Source organism: Athene cunicularia (genome assembly GCF_003259725.1).
Source record: "Athene cunicularia isolate RWA chromosome 18 unlocalized genomic scaffold, athCun1 chr18_part1, whole genome shotgun sequence".
NCBI classification, from domain to species: Eukaryota; Metazoa; Chordata; class Aves; order Strigiformes; family Strigidae; genus Athene; species Athene cunicularia.
The window spans coordinates 13,436,394-13,451,034 of NW_020799123.1; the positions used below are offsets into that span (position 1 = coordinate 13,436,394).

The 14,641-nt window shown below is 44.0% G+C and overlaps 1 protein-coding gene across 1 annotated transcript in view; it reads left to right on the top strand.

Moving 5' to 3' along the window:
* The window catches only part of GPS1 (G protein pathway suppressor 1), a 22,407-nt gene extending 11,449 nt beyond the window's left edge, over window positions 1–10,958 (top strand). The window contains exons 2-14 of the mRNA XM_026861123.1: window positions 2,291–2,383; window positions 4,171–4,352; window positions 5,264–5,428; window positions 5,610–5,745; window positions 5,902–5,979; window positions 6,370–6,430; window positions 6,811–6,896; window positions 7,288–7,382; window positions 8,512–8,617; window positions 8,967–9,047; window positions 9,176–9,313; window positions 9,551–9,685; window positions 10,440–10,958. Of these exons, the coding sequence (XP_026716924.1) occupies window positions 2,306–2,383; window positions 4,171–4,352; window positions 5,264–5,428; window positions 5,610–5,745; window positions 5,902–5,979; window positions 6,370–6,430; window positions 6,811–6,896; window positions 7,288–7,382; window positions 8,512–8,617; window positions 8,967–9,047; window positions 9,176–9,313; window positions 9,551–9,685; window positions 10,440–10,514 (1,416 nt within the window). The 5' untranslated portion in view covers window positions 2,291–2,305 and the 3' untranslated portion in view covers window positions 10,515–10,958. The remainder of the gene's footprint in view (window positions 1–2,290; window positions 2,384–4,170; window positions 4,353–5,263; window positions 5,429–5,609; window positions 5,746–5,901; window positions 5,980–6,369; window positions 6,431–6,810; window positions 6,897–7,287; window positions 7,383–8,511; window positions 8,618–8,966; window positions 9,048–9,175; window positions 9,314–9,550; window positions 9,686–10,439) is intronic.
* The last annotated feature ends 3,683 nt before the right edge of the window (window positions 10,959–14,641 follow it).

A 14,641-nucleotide genomic window follows, 5' to 3' on the forward strand; every position in this document is an offset into this window, starting at 1 on the left:
GCTCCCGGCTGTCCCGGGCCCTCGCTCGCCCTTCCGCCGGGCCCGCCCGTGTCGCTTCCGCCGCCGTTGGCTAGGGGCAGCGCCCCGCCGAGCGTCCTCCGGCAGCCGCAGCGGGCCTCTTGCTCGATTTTCACGTTGTCCGCGCCGTAGGTAGGGCTCGGGCAGCAGATGGGGTGCGGCGAGGTGGCGGAGGGAGAGGAGCTGAGCGTCTGCGGTGCTGGGGACGCCGCAGGAGCCCGGAGCGGGTCGGTGTAGCGAGCTTGGCCGCTTAGTGACCGCGCAGGGGATCCCTTTGCGAGTTAGTTGTTCTGCCCTTCACCAGCCAGCGAGTGTTCTGTCAGGGCGCGGGGGTGCGGAGGGTTGGGGCAGGGTGAGAGATAGTTCAGCATCCGGCTCAGCCGCTCCATCAGTGACAGCACTTTACCCTGCCCGCTCCAGCAGCGGGTCAGGCCTCTCCTGAGTAGAGCGAGACGCTCCAGCCCGAGTCTTTGCTTCTCAGCTTGTAGGAGGCCTTAGGAGGTACCTTCTAGCAGGGCGCCCTTCTGGGCTCAGGAAATCTTGGGGAGAGAGCGTTATTTTATTTGCTTTGTGAGTAGTTTTTAATTAAGCCTTGCATCTTCCTTCCAAAATAGAGTTTGCTTCAGAACGTTTGAGTCTTTGTCTCCCAGTGGGACTTCCAGCCCACTTGTGGTGCTTTTCCTTTTCTGGGAGTTAAGAGCAGTGCAGAGTGCTGCCTGTCAGCGTAGCAGGACACAGGTCATTCTGCTCCACCAGCTGGAGTTACTCATTGTTCCTGTAATGCTGATTTTGACAAGAGTCCATCTCAGGTTTTTATATGGTAGGCAAACACAGCCTAAAATATGCAACCCTGACACTTAGTGTTTATGATACAAGAAAAGAGATAAGGTAGATAAAAACAGAGAAAGTAATGGTCTCCATATACGACCACTTCAGTGGTTTTATGCACATTTTTTCTGAGAGGTCATCTGGGCAATCAAGAGTCCGTTGCACCCTCCCTCACTCTCCTTCATGCGGAGACTAACAAACTAGGAAACAAACTTTTATATGCTTTACTTGCTTTTACTTCAGATTTTGGGAGATTTCATGTCAGGGTTGAGATATGTGCATATTTGGTACGTACGAGTCCGTGAAAGAATAAACAGGCTGTGGGTGAATACAAGATACATCAATTTTTAGAATGAAGAAAGGCAGATCTACCTTATTCCTCACAAAAAACACCAACCCAACCTCCCTCCCTTCTTTGATTTTTTTAACAGATAGAAAAATCAATAAAAACATGGACTTAATTGCGGGGGGGGGGGGGGGGGGCAAGGTGGTTGGCGTTTTTGTCCTTTCTAAGGTCCCCTCATGCAATTTACCCCAAATCAGGTGTTGCTTATGCTAACATCTGCACATGTTCTGCATTTTGTAAGAAGATATTCAGCTTGATTTTTGTGATAGCATGCCAGTATTACTTGTGGGACTGCATAGTAAATTTGTTTTAAATGGGAACACGCACAGGCATTGCATTAATGCAGTTGTACTGAGGTGATTGTAGTGGTGTGTTCCTTGTGTGGTTCAAACCAGTGCAGGGTATACTGGGAGGATAAAATTCTGTTGTTCCTGAAAAAGAAAATCTGCCTAAACAGTTGGACTTGGATAACTACAGTAGAATAGTTCAACTGATGGTAAATTTTTGCAGTGCAGATAATTTTTTCCCCAGTATTTGTTAGAAACTATGGCATTGCCATTCTGCATTCTGTTCTTTACATTTTTTTAATACTTTAAAAAAGTGTAACAGTTGTTGTGTCCTGTCCTGTGCCCCCCCCCCCTTACTTTTAAGCATTAAAGCATCTTTGAAAGGTCCTAAAGGTCCTGGTGAGTTTTTTGGGTACTTTGTGAGTTTTGGAGGTTTTCGAGCTCAGTGTCAATGCCTGCTCTAGCTCAAGGAAGAGAAATGGAATATCATTTGGAATTGAGCATGTATGCCTGAGATACTTTCTAGAATCAGACTTACTGACCCCTTTCACTTTCTTGTTTGATGATTTACCAGACAAAATAAAGCACTCTCTGTGAATGTTGAGCCTTAGCACTGCTTGTTTTAGACAAAACATCATGTAGAGTAGTGATGTTGCTAGAGAAAAATCTTAAACATGCCTAAATACTGAGGAGTGTTTTTTCATTTTTAAAATTTAATGCGTATTTAAGCAAGTCCTTAATAGATTGATTCACATAGTTGTTTCCTGCTTAAATGAAATAAGCTACTTCTGACCTCATTTTGCTCTTCTAGGGTGCAGTAGAGCCGATGCAGATTGACGTAGATCCACAAGAAGACCAGCAAAATGCACCTGATATCAACTACGTGGTGGAGAACCCCACTCTGGTACGTGCTGGTTGAGGGCCAGTGGGTTACAGTGCTTGGGCATGGCCTCTGCCTTTAAGGTTTTTGAAGAACTCTCTCATTTTACTCCTTGTCAAATTGTTATTTAGAGATTAAGGGATTTTGTTCAAAGCAAGGTGGGGTGAGAATAGCAATGACCTCTTCTGTAGCTCCGTGTCACATACCGACCTCTGCTCCACCTTCACAGACCAAGGAGGAATTCCTGTTTGTGACTTGCTGCCTGTTTGACAGTTTCCCTTCTGAAATAGTTTCGTCCATCTCTGATTATTTACGGAGACATCAGTCCTTTATTTTGAGGCTTGTTTGTTGAGGAGCGAGGCTCAGGTGCTTTACGTATGTAATTAGGATAGAATTCTTCCATTGTTTGATCCTCTAGAGACTGGCTAAAACACAGAGCTCTGGAGTTATACAGGCTGTATTTGCTTATTTTTAGTTTCTTCAATTTTTAGTTAACAGTTTAAGATTTTGGCCAACTTTTTATGTATCAGCTCAGTAACAGTGAGAGATGGGTGTTGCAGAAGAGAACAAAAATGTTAATTAGAAAAAGTTAAAGCAACATTTAAATTGCAAAGTAAAGCATTCAGTTAGGAAGCTTTAATTTGTTCCTCTTGTCCCCGTATCTTATAGCTGTTGTCAGATGGTTATTCACTGTTTATTGCATAGCTCTCTTTTTTTGTTTGTTTGGTTGTCTTGGGGGTTTTTGTTGCTTTTGTTTTTTCAGCATATGAGCTGATACCTTGTTTGATTTCAGTTCAGTTCTGTTCTGAAGCTAGAGTGAAGAAGCAATCATGTTGTGACCTTTATGTCTTTTGTTATTGTATAACTGCATCTAAGTGTTCCACAGAAATTGGCAATTTTCTTTTCACCGTAACTGATGTGAAGGACCATCATTCCCCTTTGACATGCAAAATGCTGAAGAGTAAAGTGAGATTACTTGGTGATTTCAGGAGTTTCCAGGATTTTAGCAAGGATATCCTTGCACTGAATCAGGCAAGAATCATGTTAGAAGATGCTACCGTGGCATCTATAGTGGTGTCTTAATGTAGACACAGAGGTGAGTGAGTGGGACAGGACGCATTTTGAATGTGGACAGGCAACCTGAGTCTGGTGTTTCCTGCTGCCTGAATGCTTGACTTTGCCCTGAACATTCTGCTGTGCTTGTCTGCATGTCTACTTATGCCTTCAGGAAATCTCCCTGCAATGCCATATCATACCTTTACTAGACATTTTGTGTTCCTCTTCTCCCCCACTCCACTCCAAGCCTTAAGATCTGTTAAGTGTTTGGAATTTAAACTTCAGATCGTTCCTCAAGAGTAAGAGACCCTATTTGTTCTCAGAGGAGATGTTTGAAGAAATCAGTATGAGCAAAAGAATGCAAACTGTCATATGGAAACTATTTTTCAAGGAAAAACTATATCTGGAATGGTTGTCTGGTTTAGAAAACTTCAGCTGAAATGATGGAATCTTGACAAAATTATTAGCAGGTGATACAACCAGCGATTGAAGTGGGTGAGCTGATTCGCCTTAACAGATAGCATCTCAGTTGACGTAAAAAAGGCGAACTGTAACGTACTGCATATTGCTGAGGAAATTAATAACTTTTGAAGAAAGCAGAAATGGAATAATCTTACCTGATTTTTTTCTTTGTCTGAGTCACGTTGCCCTCCATGAAGGGCTCAGGACTGCGGGAGAGCCTGTGCCAGTCCCAGTGTACAGGCCTGATCCAGTGCTGCCCTCTTCGCCTTCCAAGCCCGGGCTTTTGTTTGCAGGATTTGGAGCAGTACGCGTCCAGCTACAGTGGTCTGATGCGAATTGAGCGCCTGCAGTTCATTGCTGATCACTGCCCACAGCTGCGGGTGGAAGCTCTCAAGATGGCACTGTCATTTGTCCAGAGAACTTTCAATGTTGACGTGTATGAAGAAATCCACAGAAAGTTGTCTGAGGCTACCAGGTACTACGAGGTGATGGGAACCTGGGGGGCTCTTTTGACTAAGACCGATGCACCGCAGTGGGGACTTTGCGTGTTCCTTATGCAGATTGTCTTTGCCCTTAGAATGTGTCTGTCTAGGCCTAAGGTCTCATGTTTTTTTAAAAGTTTAGACACAGAAGACATTATCTCAGTCTGAAGTCTTGGTGTTTTGAAAGGCTACAGGTGGATATTGAGGAGAGTTTAGTCCTTCCAGCTGCTTCAAATATTAATGAACACAGTTATCTTTCCTTAGGTAGATTGTGGAGGTGAAGCCTCTTCTAGATGCTCATGTGTTCATAAATTAAAACCTTATCTAACTGTTTGCCTTGGTTTGGATGTTGGTTTTTTTTTCCCTGCCTAACAGGTTTGCTGCTAAGAGTACCCTGTGACACTTCACTTACCCATCCAGGCTTCCTCTCTGTGTGTTATTTTTGTTGCTCTGTGCACGGGTTGATTTCCTGTCTGGTTTGCCCTGGCAGTCTTTGCCCTGTATGTGTGACCGTAGGTTCATTGCTTCCTCCTGTGTGAAAAGGACTGTTGGCAAAAAAACCTGCAAACAAAAACCCATAAAAACTTGGAGTGTTTAAAATACTGGAAAGTGAGTTCAGGACAAGTAGATTTGTTGATCTGAGCTGGATGTAAAAATAAGTTGGATAGTACCTGTACGGTGTAGCTTTGCTCCCAGGCCATTGCAGTACAGCTGGGGAGAGAACTCGTAAACATGTGCACCCTGTGTCCCACGCAGGTGTGTTTGACTGAATTCAGTGACTCTGAGTACTTCTGTAGAGTGTAATAATTCATTGCAGTACTGCTACTAACTTGCTTTCAATTAGCAGACCTCTGTTTTGAAAAGTTTGCAGCATAACAGCCTCATCCAAGCTCTTTCCTTTCAGAGAACTGCAGAATACACCTGATGCTGTCCCTGATAGTGGAATTGAACCCCCTCCTCTTGACACAGCTTGGGTTGAAGCTACACGCAAAAAAGCTCTTCTTAAACTGGAGAAACTCGACACAGATCTGAAAAATTACAAAGGGAACTCCATCAAGGAGAGTATCAGGTGAGATGCAGAAGGCTCTGCTGGAGCAAGGAAGAGCATTTTGCTCCTCCAGGCACCTAACACAGGATGTCACCTGCATTCAGTGCCTTAGGTCAGTGTGTTGAGTTACTTGTTTGGAACAAGCTGACCGTGTTTCTTTTCGAGCACACAGTTCATTGGTATTTTAATTCCTGTGCTCCAGGAGAGGCCATGATGACTTAGGTGATCATTACCTTGACTGTGGGGACCTCAGCAACGCTCTCAAGTGTTATTCGCGAGCCCGTGATTACTGCACCAGTGCTAAGCATGTTATCAACATGTGTCTCAATGTCATCAAGGTAGGAAGGAGGGTTTGCAGGAAATGGTACCCGGTGTTTCTGATAGCTGCTGTAATGGCCACCTGTACTTTTCTCTGGTTACACCTCTGGTGTCTGCAGTGATGCTGCTCATCTAGATAACACCATTTATCCGTGCCTGTCTCTGGCTCTCTACAGGTCAGTGTCTACCTCCAGAATTGGTCTCATGTTCTGAGCTATGTAAGCAAGGCTGAGTCTACACCAGAAATTGCAGAAGTAAGGTCCTGCTTTTTAACTTGCATGGGTTTTCCCTTTGTTTTCTGTCTCCAAAATTTGTAAAACTATTTCTTCCTTTTGCCCTTTACGGCTTGCTCCCTATAAGACTCCCTTCTGCCCCAAATCCAGCCTCCTTGGCTGCTGTGCTGTTCCTTTTGAGATTCATTGTTGTTTTTCTCCCATGATACATGTGTAGAAAAGTCGAACTCCTGGTAAAAACAGAGAGACTTCCCATCCTCAATTCTTGCCATATTTCCCAAGAGAAATAAGATGAAGTTATCTTGCTGTTGATATTCGCGAGCTAACTATTAGGGTGAAATGTCCCAAGGACAGCTGTCATCATAATGGTTTTGTACTGCTTGCTCACTACTGCTTTTTTTTATCCTTTAGCAAAGAGGAGAAAGAGACAGCCAGACACAAGCAATTCTCACCAAACTGAAATGTGCAGCAGGTGAGTGAATCCTTCAGCTTCCTGCACTGTCTGCCCATCTTTCTGCCTGTTAGCTGTCCCTAGGGCTCCTTGGCAACAGTGTGTGCTTGGCTTATTTTTTTTCTCTCAGATTTGTCAGACTTTGTATTTTCTCACCAGAAATGCAAAATTTGATAAAGCTGATGAGATGGAACTGCTGATTTGTTTTTGCCATTTCTTTCTCCCAAGTTTCTTCAGAGAGGGTGCCAGTGTGAGGCAATGCTACTGCCCAGGACTCTTGTTTCACTTTGATAGTGAAGGCACTAGCAACCATGTGGGGGCCTGTCTGCTCCTCAGATTTTGCGATTTCTCCTAATTTATATGCTATCATAAACAAAGGACTAACTTTCTCTGGTTCCTAGGCTTGGCTGAACTAGCTGCTCGGAAGTACAAACAGGCCGCAAAGTGCTTCTTGTTGGCATCATTTGATCACTGTGATTTCCCTGAGGTGAGGATCAGGAGGGAGCTGCATGCAGGTCTTGGAGGGGATATAATTCTTCTAAGTGTTAGGTTGTAAAATTCAGATATTGTAGGTATTCTCACATCACTTCTATATAGTTTGGTGGTGCTGTGAACCACGTGTGTGTGGTTTTTTAGAAAAAGTCTGTTCTTGAGTCCCCTCAATGATCTACTCTAGGTCACGTAGGAATTGCCTGTGAGATTTGTGTACCTGCATAGCTCAGTCAAAAGACTGGCTGTTGGGAGTGGTTTCTGCTCTCTTAGCAGTGGACAGTCACTCCCTGGGCTCTGGGTGAACGCCTGAGAGCATGCTGAGTGGTTCTGGGGTAATTCCAACCTTCTGCCACTTTAGTAGTCAGTGAAGCTTTCTCTCTCTCTAGTTGTTGTCTCCTAGCAACGTGGCTGTCTATGGTGGTCTCTGTGCCCTTGCTACCTTTGACCGCCAGGAACTGCAGCGAAATGTGATCTCCAGCAGGTGAGTGATGCTGTGAGGAGTCTGTGTGTGCTGGACCTCTGCTGGGACACGGGGCTTCGGCTGAGAGTGAATTCTGGCAGGAGGAATAGCTTGCTCATACAGAAGAGAAAGAATCGCTGAGCCGTAGTTTGGCTTTGGCATTGATGTTTCACTGCCTACAATGCAGTGGTTAATCACAGCTGAAATTTTAGTGGTATAACAGAAGTTTCCAACCCAGGTCTGATCCAACATGTACATAGCCCAATCTTCTATCTCCATCAGCAGTCCATATCAGATATTAAATCAGAGGGATAGAGCCCCACGGAAGGCAGCTGTGGGATCATTTGCCTTCACATTACTACTTGTTCTGGTGAATGTTAATTGTATTAATACAATTTAGTTGTTTATACATCTTGCAGAGTACTTTCTGACACATACAACGTCAAGACAATTACAGCCTTTGGGAGAAAACGGGTGTTTGTTTGTCATAGATTGAACTATGGTGATACTGAATTCCTGGCAGCTAAGTGTATGGAAGCACTAATTTGAAGTTGATGTGGAAAAAGGGTTGTTACCCTGACTTTTTTATTGGCTGATTCATGCGGTGAGATCCCAAGGTTCGGGAATCTGTGATGGAGAATTGGGAGACTGCTGAGAAAGCGTGTGCATCCCAAAGATCCCACACGCTGACCGCAGGCTGTTTTCCTGAGACAGCTGTGTGCTCAACTGACCTATGGCATGCTGGACTTAGTGCAGGCTGTGCTGTGAAAGGGAATACAGAGCTGGCTAGCACAGGCTATAGTGCATGCACAGATGTGGCCTATGCTTTCTGCAGGTATATCCTGATTTTGACCTATTCCCACTCATTTTTTTGTTTTGTGTGGACTACTTGGTATGTCAAAAGTCTCTTGCTTTCTTTCATCACAGCTCTCATGCTGTGCTGCATCTCTCTTGTGTTCCAGGCTCCCAGCTCTGCTGAAAATGGTCCTTTAGACCATTTTCTAACAGACCCAATCTGGTCTGTTAGAAAGTAAATTCTTGGAATCTTCAGACGATAGTGGGAGTTTGTAACCTTGCAGCTTGGAGTGATGGGGTTGGGGAATCAAACTGGCGGGTTCCAGTGTCTGATCATGGCCATCTTTATCTGTAGCTCCTTCAAATTGTTTCTGGAGCTGGAGCCACAGGTTCGTGACATCATTTTCAAGTTTTATGAATCTAAATATGCTTCATGCCTGAAGATGCTGGATGAAATGAAGGTGAGTTGCAGGGAAGCAGTGCAGAACAGACCCTAGAAGTTCCCTTTCCCTTCGTCTAGCCTTTTGTGAGAAGCAGTAACTGTTAAAAGTAGCTACTAAGAGTGTTCAGCTCCTCTGTGTCTTCTGTCTCCTGATGTAGTGAATGGAAACTGGGAGTAGTTTATCAGCAGAAGGTGAAAAGAAACTTTTAAAAATGTATTGCTAGTTCTTATATGCATTCTAGTTTAATGGCATTGTATTGCTGTAGTGTAATATCCTCAATGTTTAAGTATATATACGTATATGTTTCAGAACATAGGAATATTTTTCCAGGCTACTTCTCAGTTTCTGATGTGTTGTTTTTGCACAGGACAACCTGCTGCTGGATATGTACCTTGCACCTCACGTCAGGACACTCTATACTCAGATTCGAAATCGTGCCCTTATCCAGGTAATTGTTCCTGTAATCCGAGAGGTGGATGAGCAGTCAGATAGGCCATCTCTTTGTAATTGCTTTTCCCGTGGTTTTTCAGAGGGTGGGGGAGTACACTTGGCAACTGAATGTTTTCTTCTTCCCAGTACTTCAGCCCCTATGTGTCGGCAGATATGCGCAAGATGGCTACTGCTTTTAATACCACGGTGGCTGCTCTGGAGGATGAACTTACTCAGCTGATCCTGGAGGGGCTAATCAACGCCAGAATAGACTCTCACAGTAAGGTGAGTGCATCTGAACCACAGACTGTAGCCTGAACAGCTGTACTAAGAGTAGAAACTCTGTGTTTGTGGGACACTGCAGCTGTGTTCACCTGTTGCAACAGGAGTTTTTGCTGGGGCTGGATCTGTGTTTAAGCTTGGACGCTGTGATCCCTTAGCTTTGCTCCCTCGCCCAGAAAGGGCTTTCTGCTGGGGAACCCTGTCACAGCTCCGGTGTGCAGTTTTCTCTATTGCTTACAGATTCTTTATGCTCGAGATGTAGATCAGCGCAGCACAACTTTTGAGAAGTCTTTACTAATGGGCAAAGAGTTTCAGCGCCGTGCCAAAGCGATGATCCTGCGAGCTGCAGTCCTGCGCAACCAGATACATGTCAAGGTGAGGGCCTGTGAAATGTGGACTTTTAGTGTTAAAATTTGAATTTTATTTTTAACTGAAACTATAAAAGTTGATGAATTGAAGATTCCGGAGGGGAACGAATTTATTGTGCTCATGACTGGACAAATTCTTACAATACTAAATACGTAAGGAGCAAGCGTTTCTAGCCAACACATTGACCTGCTTGTACAACACAAAGGACATTTCCTTTGAAGTTTATGTGCTTGGGTGGATTCTAACTCATTCATTCCAACTAATTCTTTGTGCACCTATCTTTTATCAAAACAAAGTTTGTTTGAAGTAATTTTTTTAGTAGAGGAAGTAAAAAATGCATGACTTGCTTTGAGTATTCCTTCTAAGGATGCAGTTCCAAAAGGATGCCCTTAGGGAGGATAGGCCATCTGCCACAGAACATGTGAAATTCTCTAGTGTTTTAATCTCTGTGATAACTAAATGCCAGATAGGATTCAGCTTCTGGGGCCAACAGCACCTTGTACGTAGTAAATAAGAGCGGCTTAAAAGTTCTGGCTTGTCTTTTTTAGGAACAGTTCCTGTGAACTGCAACTATAGAAGTTGTAAACACAAAGCTTTTGCAAAGCCATTGTTATTTATGAGTTGGGGGTGTGCTCTCCTGCTGCTCCTACCCTGCTGTACTTCACCGGTGCTTCATTTGGTCTCTCAGGAAGCGCTCTGCTTTACACATTACACATTATTTACACATCACTAACTAGGATGTGTTCTGGTCTTGTTGCAGTCTCCTCCGAGAGAAGGTAGCCAAGGGGAGCTTACTCCAGCTAACAGCCAGTCCAGGATGAGCACCAACATGTGAAAAACTTCGTCCACTACCAAAAGAAATGGTCCCTCCAGGACTGTACCCGGTGTCTCACCCACTAACTGCTGAGCTTCACAAGCTATCCCTGTCTCCCTCACTTCTTGCTTGGATTGAGAGGGTCAGGGCTGATGGTGGATGAATATTCCAATGACTTCAATTCTCTTTGAAAAGAAATTCTTTCTAAAAACAGCATCCCTGCAATGGGTCATTATTTCAGTTTTGGTAGAACATCTTCCTCCACTCTCCTGCTTCCACCACTCCATAAAGAGCTTTCAGGTTATTCACACAGATGCCGATTTGAGAGTTTTTCAGCTGCTATTAGTTTTCTTGTTTCAAAGCTGCAAAAATAGTTAGTGTTAAGTTGAATGGGCAGGTATGATCTAAGATGAATTTTGCTGGCCTGAAAGTATTGCCTTGCTTCTGAGCAATGTTAAGCTTTCTGTTGCAGATCTCACAGTTGCATTGCTCTTAATTATGGAGCTAGAATTCTGGTGGGAGAGAAGATGTCCTTTGAGAAGCTCTTAATGATTTTTCACCTACACCAGAAAACATGGCACTGCTTCCATGCATTCAGTCACAGGCCTTTATTTTAGGGTGTTATGTTTACCTGGATCCAGGTTCTTTCTCTCTGGCCTCTGTTTTCAAAGACCTCTTTCCCAATGTGTTTTGCAGTTGTGCATGACCTGGCTTTGGGGTCCATTGTTACCATAGCAGTGAATCTCTACTTCATCCAAATATTGCTGCTTGTCCAGTCTTAACTGCCACAGTGTGTGATGCTTCCCAACGTGCAACAGTTGCATCTGGCAGCATGGGTAAATGCCATAAAATACCACTCAAGTCCTGTGGAAGAGCTGAAAGCAGCCAACCTAGGTGCCCGCCCTCCATGTGCATTTATTCTGCTTTTCCTTTTATAAAGGGAAGAAAGGTGGCAGCCCAGGTCTGTGCGTGTTCTGTGATAATGAAAGGAGATGTGCACTGAATTTTCTGAAGTCACTGCTGCCTTGTGTTCATCTAATTCATGAGGCAAGCTCAGAATTTTGATCCAGCCCTGACTGGTCTGGCAACTGACTGCAGATGTTACTGTTAATGTGTTCATGCTTTTTTTTTTTTTTTTTTTTAATGTTATATCTAGTGCATTAAACAGCAGGATTAAAAAGCTTCTGAGTATTTGGAGTTTTGTGTTAAAGATGGGTTTGAGGAATCTTGATCTCAAGCTGTTGATTTTTTGCTAAGCTTGATGGTGTTTTGTAGGCCGTTGTATTTTGCTTTCTGATCTGGTTGGAGATGTAGCTTGGATGAACTGTGAAGAAAGTGCAATTTGAGGGAATGCTCGAACCGCAAGATTCCTGGACTGTGTTTGCACGGCTACTGAATTGCAACAGTGCTCTCTCCCCCTGGCTTTCTGTGCTTTTTATGACTTAGGTGCTGAAAATGGGAGCAATAGTTCCTGTGAGGTCTTTTGTTAAATGTGTTCCATTTGGCATGGAAAAGTTATCTCATTTTTGAGGGGGAGAAAGAGAGAGCTAGTTAATGACAAACTTGTGAGTCAAGCATCACCAATGGCCAGTTTAGTGAGACAGGCTAGTTGAGTGCTCAGGCTAGTTGATGTGCCTGCACATCCTTGTAGAAATGCTGGGAATGTCATTTTCATGCCTTCTGCTCATGCTGAAGGAAAGCCATTCGGTCCTATAATACTACTTAAACATTCTTGCTTCCTTCCTAAAATGGGCCACTGATACAATTTCGAAGGAAAAGATCTTGAGAAGGTGATTTTGCAACCCAGTAAAGTGCATCAGACCAGCTTACGCACAGCTTCCACTGTCTTGGCCTGATCAGGTTACTGCTGTTCCCTCCTGGAGCCTTCTGCTGGGGGAGCCCCTTGTAGGCTGGGTGAGAGCCTCTGCCCCTCCAGACACCCCACGTGCCCGCTCGGGCGTGTGAACCGCGTGGCCTTTGGCACTCAACGTGGAGCCCACGAGGTGGCAACAGCAGTTCCGAGCTCTTGCTGTGGCCCAAGGCGGTTCCGTCGCTGGGGCAGAGGGATCATTTCCTTCTCTCCGGACAAATAGGCTTACAGCCTCTTCTGGACAAAGAGCATTTCTCTTGTTTTAGTTCATTGGCAGTTCAAGCACAGTGTATGCTTTTGTATACAATTACTGACATCCAACCCTTTCCTTTAGCCTGTGAAAGAAGCCACCGTTGCTTTAGGATCTTGCAGATGTGACTCAGGGCTGTCCAGGGATATTTCTGCTAGACATTGTTCAACTTCTGCTTCAGTCCTAACTCCTGCTGGTCCAAAAATCAGGAAATACAACACAGCATGGATGTATAACTTGTAAGCAGCTTCCCCCAATGAAAGATTATCCTTACCTTAAATTTCTAAGTAATTTCCCAAGTAATAAATGGGAAAATAGTGACTCACATAGAATGAATTTCCACTGATTCTCTGTGACCACGAAGGTAATTCAGTGGATGAAGTTTTATAGGATCTGTAGCATGTTGGTATGTTCAGAGGAACTTATTTAAGTGGATTTCATGAAATTGTGCAGCACCATTTTGTTGATGAGGAAGGAGATGCCAGTGTTAAGCCGTAAGTGATGGTGTCTTCATGCAGTGTAAATCCTGCTTTCTTGTGGTTGTGTTGCTGGGATTTGCAGAGGGAGGTCTTCAGGAGGGGGAGGTTGTGCTGTGGCTGCTGCTGTCAGAAAGGCTTCAGTGGATGAGGGAGAGGGACAGAGCTCAGCCCGTGCCCTATGCTGTGCATGTGGTCTGGACATTGGTTTCTGCGACTCTGCCGTAACGGTCTTAGCATCACTTCCTAACTTAAGTGAAATGTCAGCATTTTTCCATCCTCTGGACAGCTCCAAAACTGCTGCTGAATAAGGTATTATTTCTGATACATGCAATGTAATATAAACTTTCAGAAAAACAAATGAGGAAACTTTTAATAATAGCAGAAGTGCTTCTGACAAAGACCCATCGTGCATGGGTAGAAAGTGCTGGTCAAGGTGTTTTTTTTTTTTTTTTTTTTAAGAGTAAAGTCTCAGCTAACTTAATTTGGCTATTCAAGGTTCTTAGGCCATTTTCTTTGTTACATGAAGCAGATGACAGTGGGGGAGCAGTGTGCTCCACAGGACAGTGCTCTTAGTATTCTCTTGTGCCACCCCCTTGTGAGAACTGAGACTAATACACATCAGCATTTCAGTAGTCCAGCAGCTGTGAATTTGCAGTAGGGTGAAAAACACCAAACTGGTATGGAACCGAGTTCTGCTTATCTCTGATGCTGTTAGGAAATAGGGGGTGAGTTACTCTCGGCCTCGCAAATGCGCTTTGTATTTCAATGGGTATTATTTTGGCTTCTGCCTTCCTACGGATCTGTGAAGTCCATTCAAGGTTTCATCGGGTCTGGTAGCACAACCTAGCTTTAGATCATCAGACTAAATTAATTAGATAGGGAACAGAAACTGGCTAATAGTGTATGTCAACCTCTGAGAGAAACGCATGAGATCCAGAAGTTTGGTGAATTCCTAATGCAGGTAAGACAGCGTCTTGGCAGCAAAGGAATCATTCAAGCTTAGGCTTCAGTAGACTTATTAAAAGTATGAAAAGCTGCAGAGTGAAGGGTAGCAGCATTAGCAAGAGATGGTCTAATTCAAACAAGAATTCAAGTGGCAAGGCCTGTAAATCTCTTTCACAACAGACCAGGCTGGTAGTCTTGTTGTCTTTGATCCCACAGGTACCACCATTCAGTTCTCTAATGCTTCTGCAGCTGTAGCTTTGACTGTTGTGCTCGGTGTGCCTGTAGTTTATGTGTTTGTGAAGTCTATGTGTACATAAAGCTTGTACCCTGTAAATACATGCTGAGATCAGGGTATTCAGTCTGTTGCAATGTAATTATTTTTGTCTTTTTTTTTTTTTTTAAATTCTCTGATATCTCATAAGCTGTTTGCCAGATAAAGGTAGTTGTGTTTTTTTTTTTTGTTGTGGTTGGGTGAACTATGACTACTTCTTGTGTGCCTCTGAAAATGGATTTAGATCCAAGAATCCAATCTTCCTCACACCCAAAAACTGGGGATCATTTTCACCATCATTCTACATGCAGAACACTGTCTTTTCTTCCCCCT